Source organism: Musca vetustissima, unplaced genomic scaffold (assembly GCF_032173495.1).
Source record: "Musca vetustissima isolate MV318-11 ecotype Yass unplaced genomic scaffold, APGP_CSIRO_Mvet_v1 utg1319, whole genome shotgun sequence".
NCBI lineage: Eukaryota > Metazoa > Arthropoda > Insecta > Diptera > Muscidae > Musca > Musca vetustissima.
Genome location: NW_026884577.1, coordinates 213,309 through 227,767, shown reverse-complemented (window position 1 = coordinate 227,767; position 14,459 = coordinate 213,309). Strand labels below are relative to the sequence as shown.

The 14,459-nt window shown below is 36.6% G+C and overlaps 3 protein-coding genes and 2 pseudogenes across 3 annotated transcripts in view; 4 read left to right on the top strand and 1 right to left on the bottom strand.

The window, feature by feature from the left end:
- LOC133331572 (E3 ubiquitin-protein ligase Nedd-4) overlaps positions 1–14,459 on the top strand; it is a 307,165-nt gene that overhangs the window by 220,263 nt on the left and 72,443 nt on the right. The gene's annotated exons all lie outside the window — the stretch shown is intronic.
- Positions 1–14,459, top strand: part of LOC133331575 (MICOS complex subunit MIC13 homolog QIL1) — a 267,176-nt gene that overhangs the window by 188,681 nt on the left and 64,036 nt on the right. The gene's annotated exons all lie outside the window — the stretch shown is intronic.
- LOC133331549 (brachyurin-like) lies at positions 5,530–6,412 on the top strand (annotated as a pseudogene).
- LOC133331565 (brachyurin-like) lies at positions 8,796–9,686 on the bottom strand (annotated as a pseudogene).
- LOC133331568 (brachyurin-like) lies at positions 10,691–11,576 on the top strand. Its single transcript, XM_061539952.1, has one exon. The coding sequence runs from the start codon at positions 10,709–10,711 to the stop codon at positions 11,555–11,557; it is 849 nt and encodes a 282-aa protein (XP_061395936.1). The 5' UTR covers positions 10,691–10,708; the 3' UTR covers positions 11,558–11,576.

Sequence of the window (14,459 nt, the reverse complement as noted above, 5' to 3'; positions counted from 1 at the left end):
GTGCAGCCTCAAGAGTTTGTAATGCCGCGAAATATTGGCCCTAGACCCACCTTTAAGTGTACCGATCGTCATATCTTGACTATTTGAGTAGATATAGACATGTGTGTCCGTCCGTCCGGCTGTCCATTATAATTTGTAAACACGATACAGGCCGCAGTTATGGACCAATCTTCACGAAATTTTGCATATAGGATGGGTTCTGGCCAATGAAGACCACTATTGTTTTTGGTAAAGATGGGTTAATATTTAGGGGATGAAATGAACCAAATACTTTTTTTCGTATTTTCTGGTCGCAATTATGGCCCGATCGCTTGGTCGCAATTATGACCAGATACCGCAATTATGGCCCGAACATCGCGAGATTTTACATAGAGAAGGGAATCGGGCCAAAGAATAAGCTAGATGTTAAATTGTAAACGAAGTACAGGTCGCATTTATGATCCGATTTGAATGCAATTTTTCACAAGTCACTTATTTGGCCCAGGGACGACCCCTATTGAAATTGCAGAAAATCGGGTCAGATTTAGATATAGCTCCCATATATATTTTTTCCGATTTAAGGTAAATGGGGCACCAAAGTTCTTACATATCTTTCGATTTGCACGAATTTTGGTATAGCTTCCTGAATTAAGTCCAGAATGATGTGTGCTAATTTACATATAGTAGTCGTGATTTTATGTAAATGGTGCCGCAAAGTCCCTATATAACTTTCGATTTGCACGGAATTTTGTATAGTGTTCTGAATTGAGTCTTAAATAACGTGTGTTAAGTTTCGAGAAAATCGGTTCAGATTTAGATATAGCTCACATATATATTTTCGTCCGATTTAAGGTAAATGGGTCACCAATGTCGCTATATATCTTTCGATTTGCACGAAATTTTGTATAGCGCACTGAATTGGGTTGGGAATGATGTGTGTTAATTTTCGTGGAAATCGGTTCAGATTTAGATATGGCTCCCATATATATTCTCGTCCGATTTTATGTAAATTGTGCACCAAAGTCCCTATATAAATTTCGATTTGCACAAAATTTTGTATAGTGTTCTGAATTGAGTCTTGAATAACATGTGTTAAGTTTCGAGAAAATCGGTTCAGATTTAGATATAGCTCACATATATAGTTTCGTCCGATTTAAGGTAAATCGGGCACCAAAGTTCCTAATAACTTTCGATTTACACGAAATTTGGCATAGGGTACTGAATTAGGTCGAGAATGATGTGTGCTAAGTTTCGTGAAAATCGGTTCAGATTTAGTTATAGCTCCCATATAAATTTTCGTCCTATTTAATGTAAATTGATTGACACAACGTAATGAAATTAGTATTCCTTCGAAAAGATGACGTCTGTTAGGATACATATATAGAATATAACCAAAGTGGTGAAGGGTATCATATAGTCGTCCCAGACTTTATTACTGCTGGTTTTAAAATTATGTTTGCGGAAATTGAACCACTTGAATATAATTGGTACAATTAAAATACAGTTTTTTACATAGCATACTTTTAGGAGACCACTATGTGCCCACACACAAACTCTAATATAACACTTTTAAGTGCACAGTAGTTAATAACGGTATGTTGATGATTTGGCATTCACAACTAATACGTCACCGATTCAATATTATCATCATCCAAATAACATACGATTACAATCAGTATAATTTTAAAAAGTTTGTAAAAATTGTTTTGCAAAGCAATATCTTTAAAGACATTTTTTTTATTTGCTCAAGTGCTTGATTATCTGCAGGCACTTTTTCCGACAAATATTCCTAAGTTTATTTAAGTACCATTTTTCATTATTTTTCAAGCTCTATTTACAGTAGTCGGTTAAAAAAGATATATTTTTTTAAAGTCGAAATATTTAAGGACTAATAAAGGCGTAGAATTTGTAATGTTTTCTTTTTTTATTTCCTCACTACAGGCAAAATATTTTTTAATATTTTTGCAAGGGCCAAATTCAAGGCGCTTTTTGAAAATTTATTAAATTTTACCATTAAGCGTGATTTAATAAATTTTTCTTAAACTTCGACCGAACTACAGGTTTGTCATTATTTTAAAAATCTTTTCTCAAAGTTTCACTACTGAATTTTTAGTAATATTTTTGCAAGGTCTAATTGAAGTCGTGAATTTTGAAATCTTACAATTTCTACGAATTATCTCTTATAGATTATTTGATTATTGTTATTTGTTGTTTTTTATGACCCTAATATTTGATGTAGTCATAAGAGTTTTGACAAGCAATATCAGTTTATATTGGCAACATTTTGAAGTGGTGCCTGCTTACGTTTTGATTTGTTTATAATTTTAGAAATAAAAAGAATCTGATTCAATACGCAGCTTATCTGTTAATAATAGTCGACTACTGTTTGTTTTTGTATTTTTATTAGATTTTCAATTGCATTTTTTGTTTTAAAAATATGTCTGAACTGAAAAAAAGTGTAGACGTGCGAGCGTCTCAAACCCACACTATACACACACACACAAACACAGATTTTGATTAGACAATGTCGGTGTATTATCAAATAGAATTTGGAAAATTTCAAAAATAAAATATATATATATATATAGTTGTGTCTTTATATAAGTGTAGGGTTGCGAATTTTTGTTGTTGTTATACTCTTCACCACACTGTCTTTGTGCATATGTTTGTAAGAGGCCAAAGGAATCGAGATAGACCCATGCTTCCTTTTGAGAATATGCATAGAATCACTTTCTAAGTCGATTTATGCATGTCCGTCTGTTGATGCTAAATTGTAAACAAAATACAGGTCACACATTTTGGCACAAGTCACTTATTTGGCCCAAGGACGAACCCTATTGAAATTGTAGAAAATCGGTTCAGATTTAGATATAGCTCCCATATATATTTTTGTCAGATTTTAGGTAAATGGTGCCCCAAATTTCTTGAAAATTATTCGATTTGTACGAATTTTGGCATAGCGGACTGAAATATGTCTATAATGATGTGTGCTAAGTTTCGTGAAAATCGGTTCAGATTTTGATATATCTCCCATATATAGTTCGTTCGATTTTAGGTAAATGGTACACCAAAGTCCCTGAAAATCATTAGATTTGCAGGAATTTTGGCATAGTGTACTAAATTAAGTCTGGAATGACGTGTGCGAAGTTTCGTGAAAATCGGTTCAGATTTAGATATAGCTCCCATATATAGTTTCGTCCGATTAAATAATGCACCAAAGTCCCTAAAGATCCTTCGATTTGCACGATTTTTGGCATAGCGTACTGAATTAAATCTAGAATTATGGGTGCTAAGTTTCGTGAAAATCGGTTCATATTTAGATATAGCTCCCATATATATATATATATATATATATTCGTCCGATTTTATGTAAATGGTACATCAAACTCCCTAATGGTACATCAAACAAATTTAGGCATAGCGTACTTAATTAAGTGTAGAATGACGTGTGCTAAGTTTCGTGAAAATCGGTTCAGATTTAGATATAGCTCCCATATATATTTTCGTCCGATTTTATGTAAATGGTGTAGCAAAGTCCCCATATATCTTTCGATTTTGGTAGATTGTACTAAATTATGTATAGAAGGACGTGTGCAAAGTTTCGTTTCGGTTCAGATTTACTACATACACCTCCTATATATATTTTTGTCCGATGTTAAGTAAATGGTGCACTATAGACTCATAGCTAGGCCGATTGATACAATGTACTGAAGTTAATATAAATTAATATCTTAGACGTTTCCTTGAAATTGGTTCAGATATAGATATAGCATAGCTTCCATATATAATTTTGACCTATTCATGTTAACAAAATTTAGCATAGATTGTCGGTTTACATAGAGCACATATGTAAGTTCGTTCAATTTCATGTCAATTTTCCTTTGAAAAAGGCGACGTCTGCTAGGATACATATGTAGAATATACCCAAATTGGTGAAGGGTATCATATAGTCGGCCCAGTCCGACTTTACTGCTTTCCTTACTGGTTTTTTTATTATATAATATAAGTGTGGTTAAATGTGGAATAATAAAAGTGGGTCGGCGAAGTTCGAAGTTCCTGAGAAAATAAATAATGTTCAAAAAAATGTAAAATCGTCCGTCTTTCCATTATAGTTTGTTAACACGATACAGGCCACAGTTATGGATCAATCTTCACGAAATTTTGCATGTAGGATGGGTTCTGGCCAATGAAGACCCCTATTGTTTTTGGTAAAGATCGGTTAATATTTAGGGTATGAAATGGATCAAATTCAAAATTTTTGTCGGTTTTTCTGGTCGCTCCAGAGGCCGCAATTATTGCCCGAACATCGTGAAATTTTGCATGGATAAGGAGATCGAGCCAAACAATAAGCATGGCTGTTTTGATGAGGATCGGTCAATATATAGGGGGTCTAATGGACCCTGACTTTTGTGTGAAAAATTACAAAATTTTATATTCTATAGCGTATAGATTTACCCCTGAAGAACATATAGCCGAGCAGTTGATAGTACATTCAAGAGGAGTGATTGACCTTTAAATTGATACCAATTACATTGTCGTATGTTCTCGGATGCGGGAATTACACTTAAATATTTACGGGTGCTTACGTATTCAGATATTATTTAGTAAGCCATAACCACACTAGAGGGCGGAAAAATAGCGCTGATCGCTTTGAAATTTTCCACGAGATTTAAGTTATGGTCAATGACAACACCTATAATTTTCGTTGATGATCAGATAATCATTTTCGTATGAAGTGGACCTAAAAATTTATTTTTTTTTGTGTATTTTTCGAATCGATCTATAGACCACAGTTATAACCCGTGCATCACCATACAACCCACGGTGAAGGCAATCTGGACAAGTAATTAGAAGGGCTGTACTGAATATTAGAAATATTCGGAAAATATGTCAGTGTATGGAAGAGGTGCTGTTGACCTCTAATCGGGCACGAAATATTGCCCAGGCTCGAAATAAACATCCGCGGAAAGTTAGAACTCCGTCGTAGTTGTGTAGGGTATCGTATGGTCGCCCCTGTCCGGCTATACTGCTCCGCTCACTGGTTTAAAAAAAATGTTCATTTGCGTGTACCTTGAAAATAAATTTTTAAAAATTACACACCTGTACTTATACCTTAAAAATTTTTTAAAACTTGAAACTTAAAAAATGCATGCCTGACACTGGAACATATTTTTAAAAAAATCCTCATCTAAATTAAGGTCTTGGAAAATATTAAAAAAACAACGCCACGCATTTTTAATTTTAATTTTGTTTTACTTCATTGATGAAATATTGAACGGAAATTAAACAGATACTACATCGTGATAATTTCTATTATAAGGAGCAATCAATTGATAACATTTCCCCCAACAAATAACAATGGGGATACCAGTGGTCAATAACAACGGCGGATAGATAACAAATCTCTGTAATACCTTTACAAAAGAAAATCCCAAAAAGATTTATGACCCCAATGGTAAATCAAAAAATATTGCAAAAAAATTCCCTATAAAAAGCATTGCACTTCTATGCAATTTCGAACAGTTCCGATTTGAAAACGATTTCGTAAAAATGCAAACCATTGCAGTTCTCAGTTTATTTGTGGCCGTTGCAATGGCTGGCATTATGCCACCCATTGAACCACGTCTACCCATACTACCTCTCTTGCCGGCTGGCGAAATTGATGGGCGCATTACCAATGGCCAATTGGCTAAGGCAGGACAATTTCCATATCAAGTTGGTCTGAGCTTGGCTTTCGGTAACGGCAATGCCTGGTGTGGTGGCACTTTGTTGTCGGATCGTTGGGTTCTAACCGCTGCCCATTGCACAGATGGTGCCCAGGGTGTTACCGTTTATTTGGGTGCCATTAACATCAAGGATGACAACGAAAAGGGCCAACAAAGGATTTATGCATCGAAGAAAAATATTATCGTTCATGCCGAATGGGATCCCAGTACTTTGAGCAATGATATCTCCTTGATCAAGCTGCCGGTATCTGTGGAATTTAATGAACGTGTCCAACCAGCAACATTGCCCAAGAAGAATGGCCAATATTCGACATATGAAGGTGATTTGGTATGGGCCTCCGGTTGGGGTCGTGACAGTGATGCTGCCACCAGTGTTTCACCAGTTTTGCGTTACATTGAAGTTCCCGTTTTGAAGCAAAGTACTTGTAAGAATTACTACTTGGGTTCCGTTACCGAAAAGATGATCTGTATCAGTGGCAAGGATGGCAAGTCCACTTGTAATGGTGATTCCGGTGGCCCCTTGGTTTATAAGGATGGTGATGTCAACTATGTTATTGGTGCCACCTCCTTTGGTATTGTCTTGGGTTGTGAAAAGGGCTGGCCAGGTGTATTCACTCGTGTCACTGCCTATTTGGATTGGATTGAGGAACAATCGGGTTTGGTTAATAATTAAATGGGGTTTGCTGAAAATAATCAAAGAAAATTAAAAAAGAAAGAAAATAATTAAATTAAAAAAATAATTTGTTTAAGGAAAGATTTTCGGGGCGATAAATAAAGACGAATATTTTCTGCAAAAAAAGAGAAATTTTCGGAATTCAAGTCATGGATTTTTTTAACGAAATATTTCTGGGTCCCTAACCAAAGGTGAGGATTATTCAAAAATATTGTTTTTGGGCCAATAAGCAAAGGCGAGAATTATTTAAAAATATTTTTTGGGACCCTAAAAATGTGATGGCCTGATTTTTTGAAAATGATATTTGATGAATCCCTAACATAAGCCGTCAATTTTTTAAAAACATTTATTGAGTCCCTAAACAAAGGCGAGTGAGAAACAATAGCGCAGATTTTTGATATTTTTCGAGAACCTTAACCAAAGTTGTGAAATTAAAAAAAAAAATGTGGGACCCTAAACTAAAGTCGTGGATTTTATAAAAAAAAACAGTAAGGAAAGTAGTAAAGTCGGACTGGGCCGACTATATGATACCCTTCACCACTTTTGGTATATTTAACATATGTATCCTAACAGACAACGCGTGTTGTTATAAATCTATATCTGAAACGATTTCAGGGAAACTTGCCAGATACTAATTTAAAAGTTTGGCGGAAAAATTCGTGCAAATCGAAAGATATATAGGGTCTTTGGTGCACCAATTACCTTAAATCGGATGAAAGTACATATGGGAGCTATATCTAAATCTGAACCGATTTTCACGAAACATGGCAGACATTATTCTCGATCTTATTCTTAACTCTGTGCCGAATTTCGTGCACATCAAAAGATTTCCAGGGACTTTAGTGAACTATTTACCTAAAATCGGGCGAAGCTATATATGGGAGCTGTATCTAAATCTGAAGCGATTTTCAAGAAACTTTGCACACATCATTCTATACTTAATTTAGTACGCTGTGCCAAATTTCGTGCAAATCGAAAGATATATAGGGACTTTGGTACACAATTAACCTTAAATCGGACGCAGATATATATGGGAGCTATATCTAAATTTGAACCGATTTTCACGAAACTTGGCAAACATCATTCTAGACCTTATTCATTACGCTGTGCCAAATTTCGTGCAAGTCAAAAGATTTCCAAGGACTTTCGTGGACTATTTACTTAAAATCGGGCAAATCTATATATGGAAGTCATATCTAAATCTGAACTGATTTTCTCAAAACTTTTCACACATCATTCTAGACTTAATTCTGTACACTATGCCAAAATTCGTGCAAATCGAAAGATATATAGGCACTTTGGTGCACCATTTACCTAAAATCGGACGAACATATATATGGGAGCTATATCTAAATCTGAACCGATTTCCGCGAAACTTTGCACACATCATTCGTGACCTTACTCATTACGCTGTGCCAAATTTCGTGCAAATCGAAAGATATATAGAGACTTTGGTGCACCATTTACCTTAAATCGGACTAAAATATATATGGGAGCTATATCTAAATCTGAACCGATTTTTCTCAATTTCAATAGGGTTTGTCCTTGGGCCAAACAAATGAGCTGTGCCAAATTTCATCCAATTCGGATCATAAATGCTACCTGTACTTTGTTTACAATTTAACAAGGAGACGGACAGACAGACGGACGGACATGCATAAATCGACTTAGAAAGTGATTCTAAGCATATTCTCAAAAGAAACCATGGGTCTATCTCGATTATTTTTGCCTGTTACAAACATATGCACAAAGACATAATACCCTGTACCACAGTGTGGTGAAGGGTATAAAAATTGGGGCGCTACTGCTGTTCCCTGCTATAAAAGTAGCAGAATATGGGGGATTTGAAACTCTTTGATTTAAATAGAGGACAATAAAGGCGGATCAGATCAATGTTTATTAATTAATATCAATAATAGCCATAATAATATACAACATTTAATATTAAAGGAATATGGCGCCCAACTTGGTGCATGGAATTATAATACAATTATTTAGAAAAGAATACCGAAAAGATGATCTGTATCATAGTATAGACATGTTGTCTAAAGAAATACCTAATTAAATAAAATAAAATTTTTGGTACTTAAATAGTTGTCGGCGATGGCGCCCAATTAATAAAACAATTTATTACGATTCATAAAACAATATATTATCCATAATAAAAATTTAATAATTTACCAATGTTTTCTAAATTTATGCAAATGGCGCCCAACGTGTTTCATACACATTGAGACGATTGTCCACGTTATGTACTTCTTCTAGAATCATCAACAAATACCAATACAACCATGGACAGATTCCTTTGAAACCCAGAATATTCTACCTTCCTTCCGCCAGCATTTCATCAAATTAATACACAAATTAATTTTATATTTTCATTAAATAAATAATTTATTTTTCTCTTTCGATTCTAGTTAGTATTCAATCAATATCATTTATTTATTGACAACACCCGATTTCTCTTCGATCCAGTCCAAATAGGAGGTGACACGAGTGAATACACCTGGCCAGCCCTTTTCGCAACCCAAAGCAATACCGAAGGAGGTGGCACCGATAACAGTGTTGACACCATCATGCTTGTATACCAAGGGACCGCCAGAGTCACCATTGCAGGTGGACTTACCATCCTTGCCGCTGATGCAGATCATCTTTTCGGTAACCATACCCAAATAGTAGGTTTTGCAGGTGCTTTGCTTCAACACGGGCACTTCGATGTAACGCAACAAAGGGAGAGACGGAGGTGGCAGCATCACTGTCCTTACCCCAGCCAGAAGCCCAAACCATATCACCTTCATAGGTCGAGTATTTACCGTCCATCTTGGGCAAAGCGGCGGGTTGGATGCGTTCATTGAATTCAACAACAACAGGCAATTTGATCAAGGAGATGTCATTGCTCAAGGTGTTGGGATCCCAGTTTTCGTGGATGACAATGTTCGACTTGGAGGTGTAGATACGTTGTTGACCCTTCTCATTGTCGTCCTTGATGTCAATGGCGCCCAAGTAAACGGTAACACCCTGGGCACCATCAGTACAATGGGCAGCAGTGAGAATCCAACGATCGGAGATCAAGGTACCACCACACCAGGCATTACCCTGAGCGAAATTCAAACTCAAACCAACCTGATAGGGGAACTGGCCAGGCTTGGCCAACTCACCGTTGGTAATGCGTCCCTCCAATTCCTCCAAGGACATAATGGGTACCAAGGGGAGGCGTTGTTGCAGTGGTGGCATAACGCCAGCCGAGGCAACGGCCACAAACAAACTTAGAGCGATGAACGATTTCATTGTCAATTCCAATTGACTACTGTCTTCAGTGCATCGGACTTGGGGTTTTTATAGCAAAACTTTATGTTTTGCTAAAATGACGAATTTCAACAACACCAACGTTTCCTTTTATCTTATCCATTTGTTCTAGAAAGTAGATCCAATATTCGCAAAATGTTGGTCAATGCATTTATGGTGGACGTGCGTGCTTATGGCAAAATTGACAAACATAGATAACATAACTATGCGATGGGTTCTGACGATTAATGTTATCAGCGTTCTTATAAAAGACCTATTTTGTTTTCTATGAGAAAAGGAACCATTTGTCTAAAATGAGAAGAAGGTCAATTCACCTTCTATGAGAAGAACACCCAAGTGTCTTCTACGAAGGAAGTTCCATAGAAGGCCACATTTTCTTCCACGAGAAGATCCATAGACCTTTTATAAGGTGATATGTAAGTTTTTTTTTTTTTTTTGTAAGGAGGCCTTTTGGTATTCTATGAAAACACCCCCTGGAAATCTACGAAAATACGACCAATCGGATTTCATATTGAAGAAACGCTTTCAAGACGACTATCACACTTGTGAGACGTGATCCACCCAATTGTCTTTCATGTGATAAAAATCTACTACATTTTCATGATAAATGAAAAATGAATATAATAATGATCAGCTATGGGATGAAATTGCGTTCCTCCTCCCTTAAAATTGTATAATTCCGCACCAATAATAAGTGCAGGATTTGTTTTACATCAATCTGTTAGAAAAACATAAACACAAGAAAATCCCAAACAAATTAAAACTAATTCGAAAAGCCGCCCCTTTAGATAACGACCCATATCTGGAAACTGAAATCTAAACATTTTCGATTGAATGCGGTTTTAGGAAGCTTGCGATTGGTGCAAACAATTTGGAATAAAATGCAAAACAAAAAATCTAAAAACTTTTGGATAAGATAAAAAAGTAGTATTGTTGTTCTACCAATTAGTTGGTCAAAACAAAACAATTCCTATAAAAACCCCACCTTGAAATCGGTTAAGACAGTAGTCAATTAGCATTGACAATGAAATCGTTCATCGCTCTAAGTTTGTTTGTGGCCGTTGCCTCGGCTGGCGTTATGCCACCAATGCAACAGCGCCTCCCCTTGGTGCCCATTATGTCCTTGGAGGAATTGGAGGGACGCATTACCAACGGTGAATTGGCCAAGCCCGGCCAGTTCCCCTATCAGGTTGGTTTGAGTTTGAATTTCGCCCAGGGTAATGCCTGGTGTGGTGGTACCTTGATCTCCGATCGTTGGATTCTGACTGCTGCCCATTGTACTGATGGTGCCCAGGGTGTTACCGTTTACTTGGGCGCCATTGACATCAAGGACGACAATGAGAAGGGTCAACAACGTATCTACACCTCCAAGTCGAACATTGTCATCCACGAAAACTGGGATCCCAACACCTTGAGCAATGACATCTCCCTGATCAAGTTGCCCGTTGTTGTTGAATTCAATGAACGCATCCAACCTGCCGCTTTGCCAAAGATGGACGGTAAATACTCGACCTATGAAGGTGATATGGTTTGGGCTTCTGGCTGGGGTAAGGACAGTGATGCTGCCACCTCCGTCTCTCCTTTGTTGCGTTACATCGAAGTGCCTGTGTTGAAGCAAAGCACATGCAAAACCTACTATTTGGGTATGGTTACCGAAAAGATGATCTGCATCAGCGGCAAGGACGGTAAGTCCACCTGCAATGGTGACTCTGGCGGTCCCTTGGTATACAAGCATGATGGTGTCAACACTGTTATCGGTGCCACCTCCTTCGGTATTGCTTTGGGTTGCGAAAAGGGCTGGCCAGGTGTATTCACTCGTGTCACCTCCTACTTGGATTGGATCGAAGAGAAATCGGGTGTTGTCAATAAATAAATGATATTGATTGAATACTCACTAGAATCGGAAGAGAAAAATAAATTATTTATTTAATGAAAATATAAAATTAATTTGAGTATTTATTTTATAAATTAAGGGAGGAAGAATTGCAGAAAAAAATCGGTTTAATTCAAGGTTTATTCATAAGGTTATCAGGGAGGTGAATTCAAAGTCTTCATCGACTGTCAAATTTATAGTTTGAGGAATACGTAAACAACAAATATGTTTATTCGAAACAAAATATACATGCACAATCTTATCAATACGTTTTTTTCGAAAGATATTTGGAATTTTTATCCTGTTCTGACTTCTTGCTGTCAGAACAGGATAATACTAAGGCAAGAATTCGCCTGCCGGTCAAGCTTATGAATAAACCTTGGTACCTGTCAATAAAACAACCATAAGATCGTTGTGCAGTTTTGAAATCTGTGCTTTGGTATTTAGTTAAGGAAATTCAGAATGTCAATGAAAATAAATTGATTTTGTTGTGGACGAGCGTTGGGCGCCGCATGCCGAATAGTGTAGACAACAGGGCCAATCTCCCGAATATAAAAAAGGTTTTTTTTATTAATTTTTTTGGAGAAAATATTTCTTACTTTTAGACCCCTATACGTTGGGCGCCATTTGCATAAAGTTTTTCAAATTTATGCAAATGATAATAATATTAATATTCTATAAAAATATTATTTAATATTTAAAAAAAATTTTAAATATTTTATTATGCAGCGTAAAAAATTTGATTTACATTAGACACCACCTTGCTCGTTACTACAAATATATTTTTTATATTACCAAAACTAAGAACTTTGTTGGATCCGAAGTTAATAATTGGTATTATTAGTATACAAAATATTATGGATAATGAATTGTTCAATGTATCGTAGTAATTGGACGCTGAGCACGTTGGGCGCCATCAAATACATTTGTATAAATGTAAAAAATTATATAAAGCCCCTCGGACAATATATGCTTCTTTCTCAATTCGAAGCAGCAGGTTGGGTGCCATATTTATTTAATATTAGTATTTTACATTTGTATGGCAATTATTTATATTTATCTGACAGCTAGCTGTGTCTTCTATTTAGTTCAAGGAGTTTAAAAACCTTTGTCTCCTGTTACCTGGAGGACTAGAGCCACTAGTAGCATACAAAATAATACAGAAATCCATGCTTAGCTTAGGATTCCAAAATATATATGTTTAGAAATCTATTGGCGTTTTTAAATTAGTGTTAATTTCTTGCTTTAAGATCATCCCAATATTTAACTGTATTGAAGGGTCTATCCATCTTCTACGGATGTTGAAACAAATTTTGTAGCATACACGAACCCACAAACCCTTTGGCCCGAAAAAATCTAATTTTTTTTTTTTTCAAAAATTCACCCACTTATTTATTGACTGCACCGGATTTTTCGGCAGTCCAATAGAAATAGGAAATGGCTTGAGTGAATACACCAGGCCAGCCCTTTTCGGAACCCAATGAAATACTACAGGAGGTGGCACCACCAGCACAGGAGAAACAGTGTTGGCCTTGTCACACCCCTTACCCCAAACGATGTCACCTTAATAGGTAGAATATTTTCACCGTCCATCTTTGGCAAAGTTGTGGGTTGGATACGTTCATTGGATTCAGCAGCCACAGGCAATTTTATCAAGGAAATGTCATTACTCAAAGTTGGCCTTAATGGCAATGGCGCCCAGTCAAAATCCAAAGATCAAGGTACCACTTACCAAAGACCAGTACCAAAGACCAACTGCAAACCAATTTCCAATTCTTCCAATTAATCAGTGTTGACACCATCGTGCTTGTATACCAAGGGATCGCCAGAAACACCATTGCAGGTGGACTTATCATCCCTACCACTGATGCAGATCATCTTCTCGGTGACAACGCCAACAAAATAATAAAATAATTTCTACAGGTAATTTGCTTCCAAACGGGCATCTCAATGTAACGCAACACAGGAGAAACGGTGGTGGCCTTGTCACCTTACCACAATCAGAAGCAAAAACGAGGTCACCTTAATAGGTAGAATATTTACAGGCTAAGCGGTGGGTTGGTGCACCAAGTCCCTGTATATCTTGCGATTTGCACGAAATTTGGCACAGCGTAATAAATTAGGTCTAGAATGACGTGTGTTAAGTTTCCTGAAAATCGGTTCAGATTTAGATATAGCTCCCATATATATTTTCGTCCGATTTAATTTAAATGGTGCACCAAGTCCCTGTATATCTTGCGATTTGCACGAAATTTGGCACAGCGTAGTAAATTAGGTCTAGAATGACGTGTGTTAAGTTTCCTGAAAATCGGTTCAGATTTAGATATAGCTCCCATATATATTTTCGTCCGATTTAATGTAAATGGTGCACCACAGTTCCTATATATCTCTCGATTTGCACGAAATTTGGCACAGCGTAATAAAGTAGGTCTAGAATGATGTATGCTAAGTTTCCTGAAAATCGGTACAGATTTAGATATAGCTTCTATATCTGACCAAATGAAAAATTTACTATCGATTGCACAATGGCATGTTTATGGATCCAATTTCATATTACATCTGTTGAATATACCCAAAGTGGTGAAGGGTATCATATAGTCGGCCCCGTCCGACTTTACTACTTTCTTTACTGGTTCATTTTGGGTTCTTGAGATTAAATGATAGCTTCATTTTCAATTTATTTTCGACATTTTTTTGCAAAGTCACGAAATGACGTTTGTTGCTTGTTTGTCCCGAAGAATTAACCTGTCGATATCTAAAATCGCATTTATGTTTGGTTATGTTTTTGTTTCGAGCGCACGACTCTTATCTCTTCTACTTATATGGGTTTAGACTTGCCCCGCCGCCATTGCTAGTTGTTTTGGCTATGCAAAACGCGTGCCTATCTACTGGCGTCCCTAAT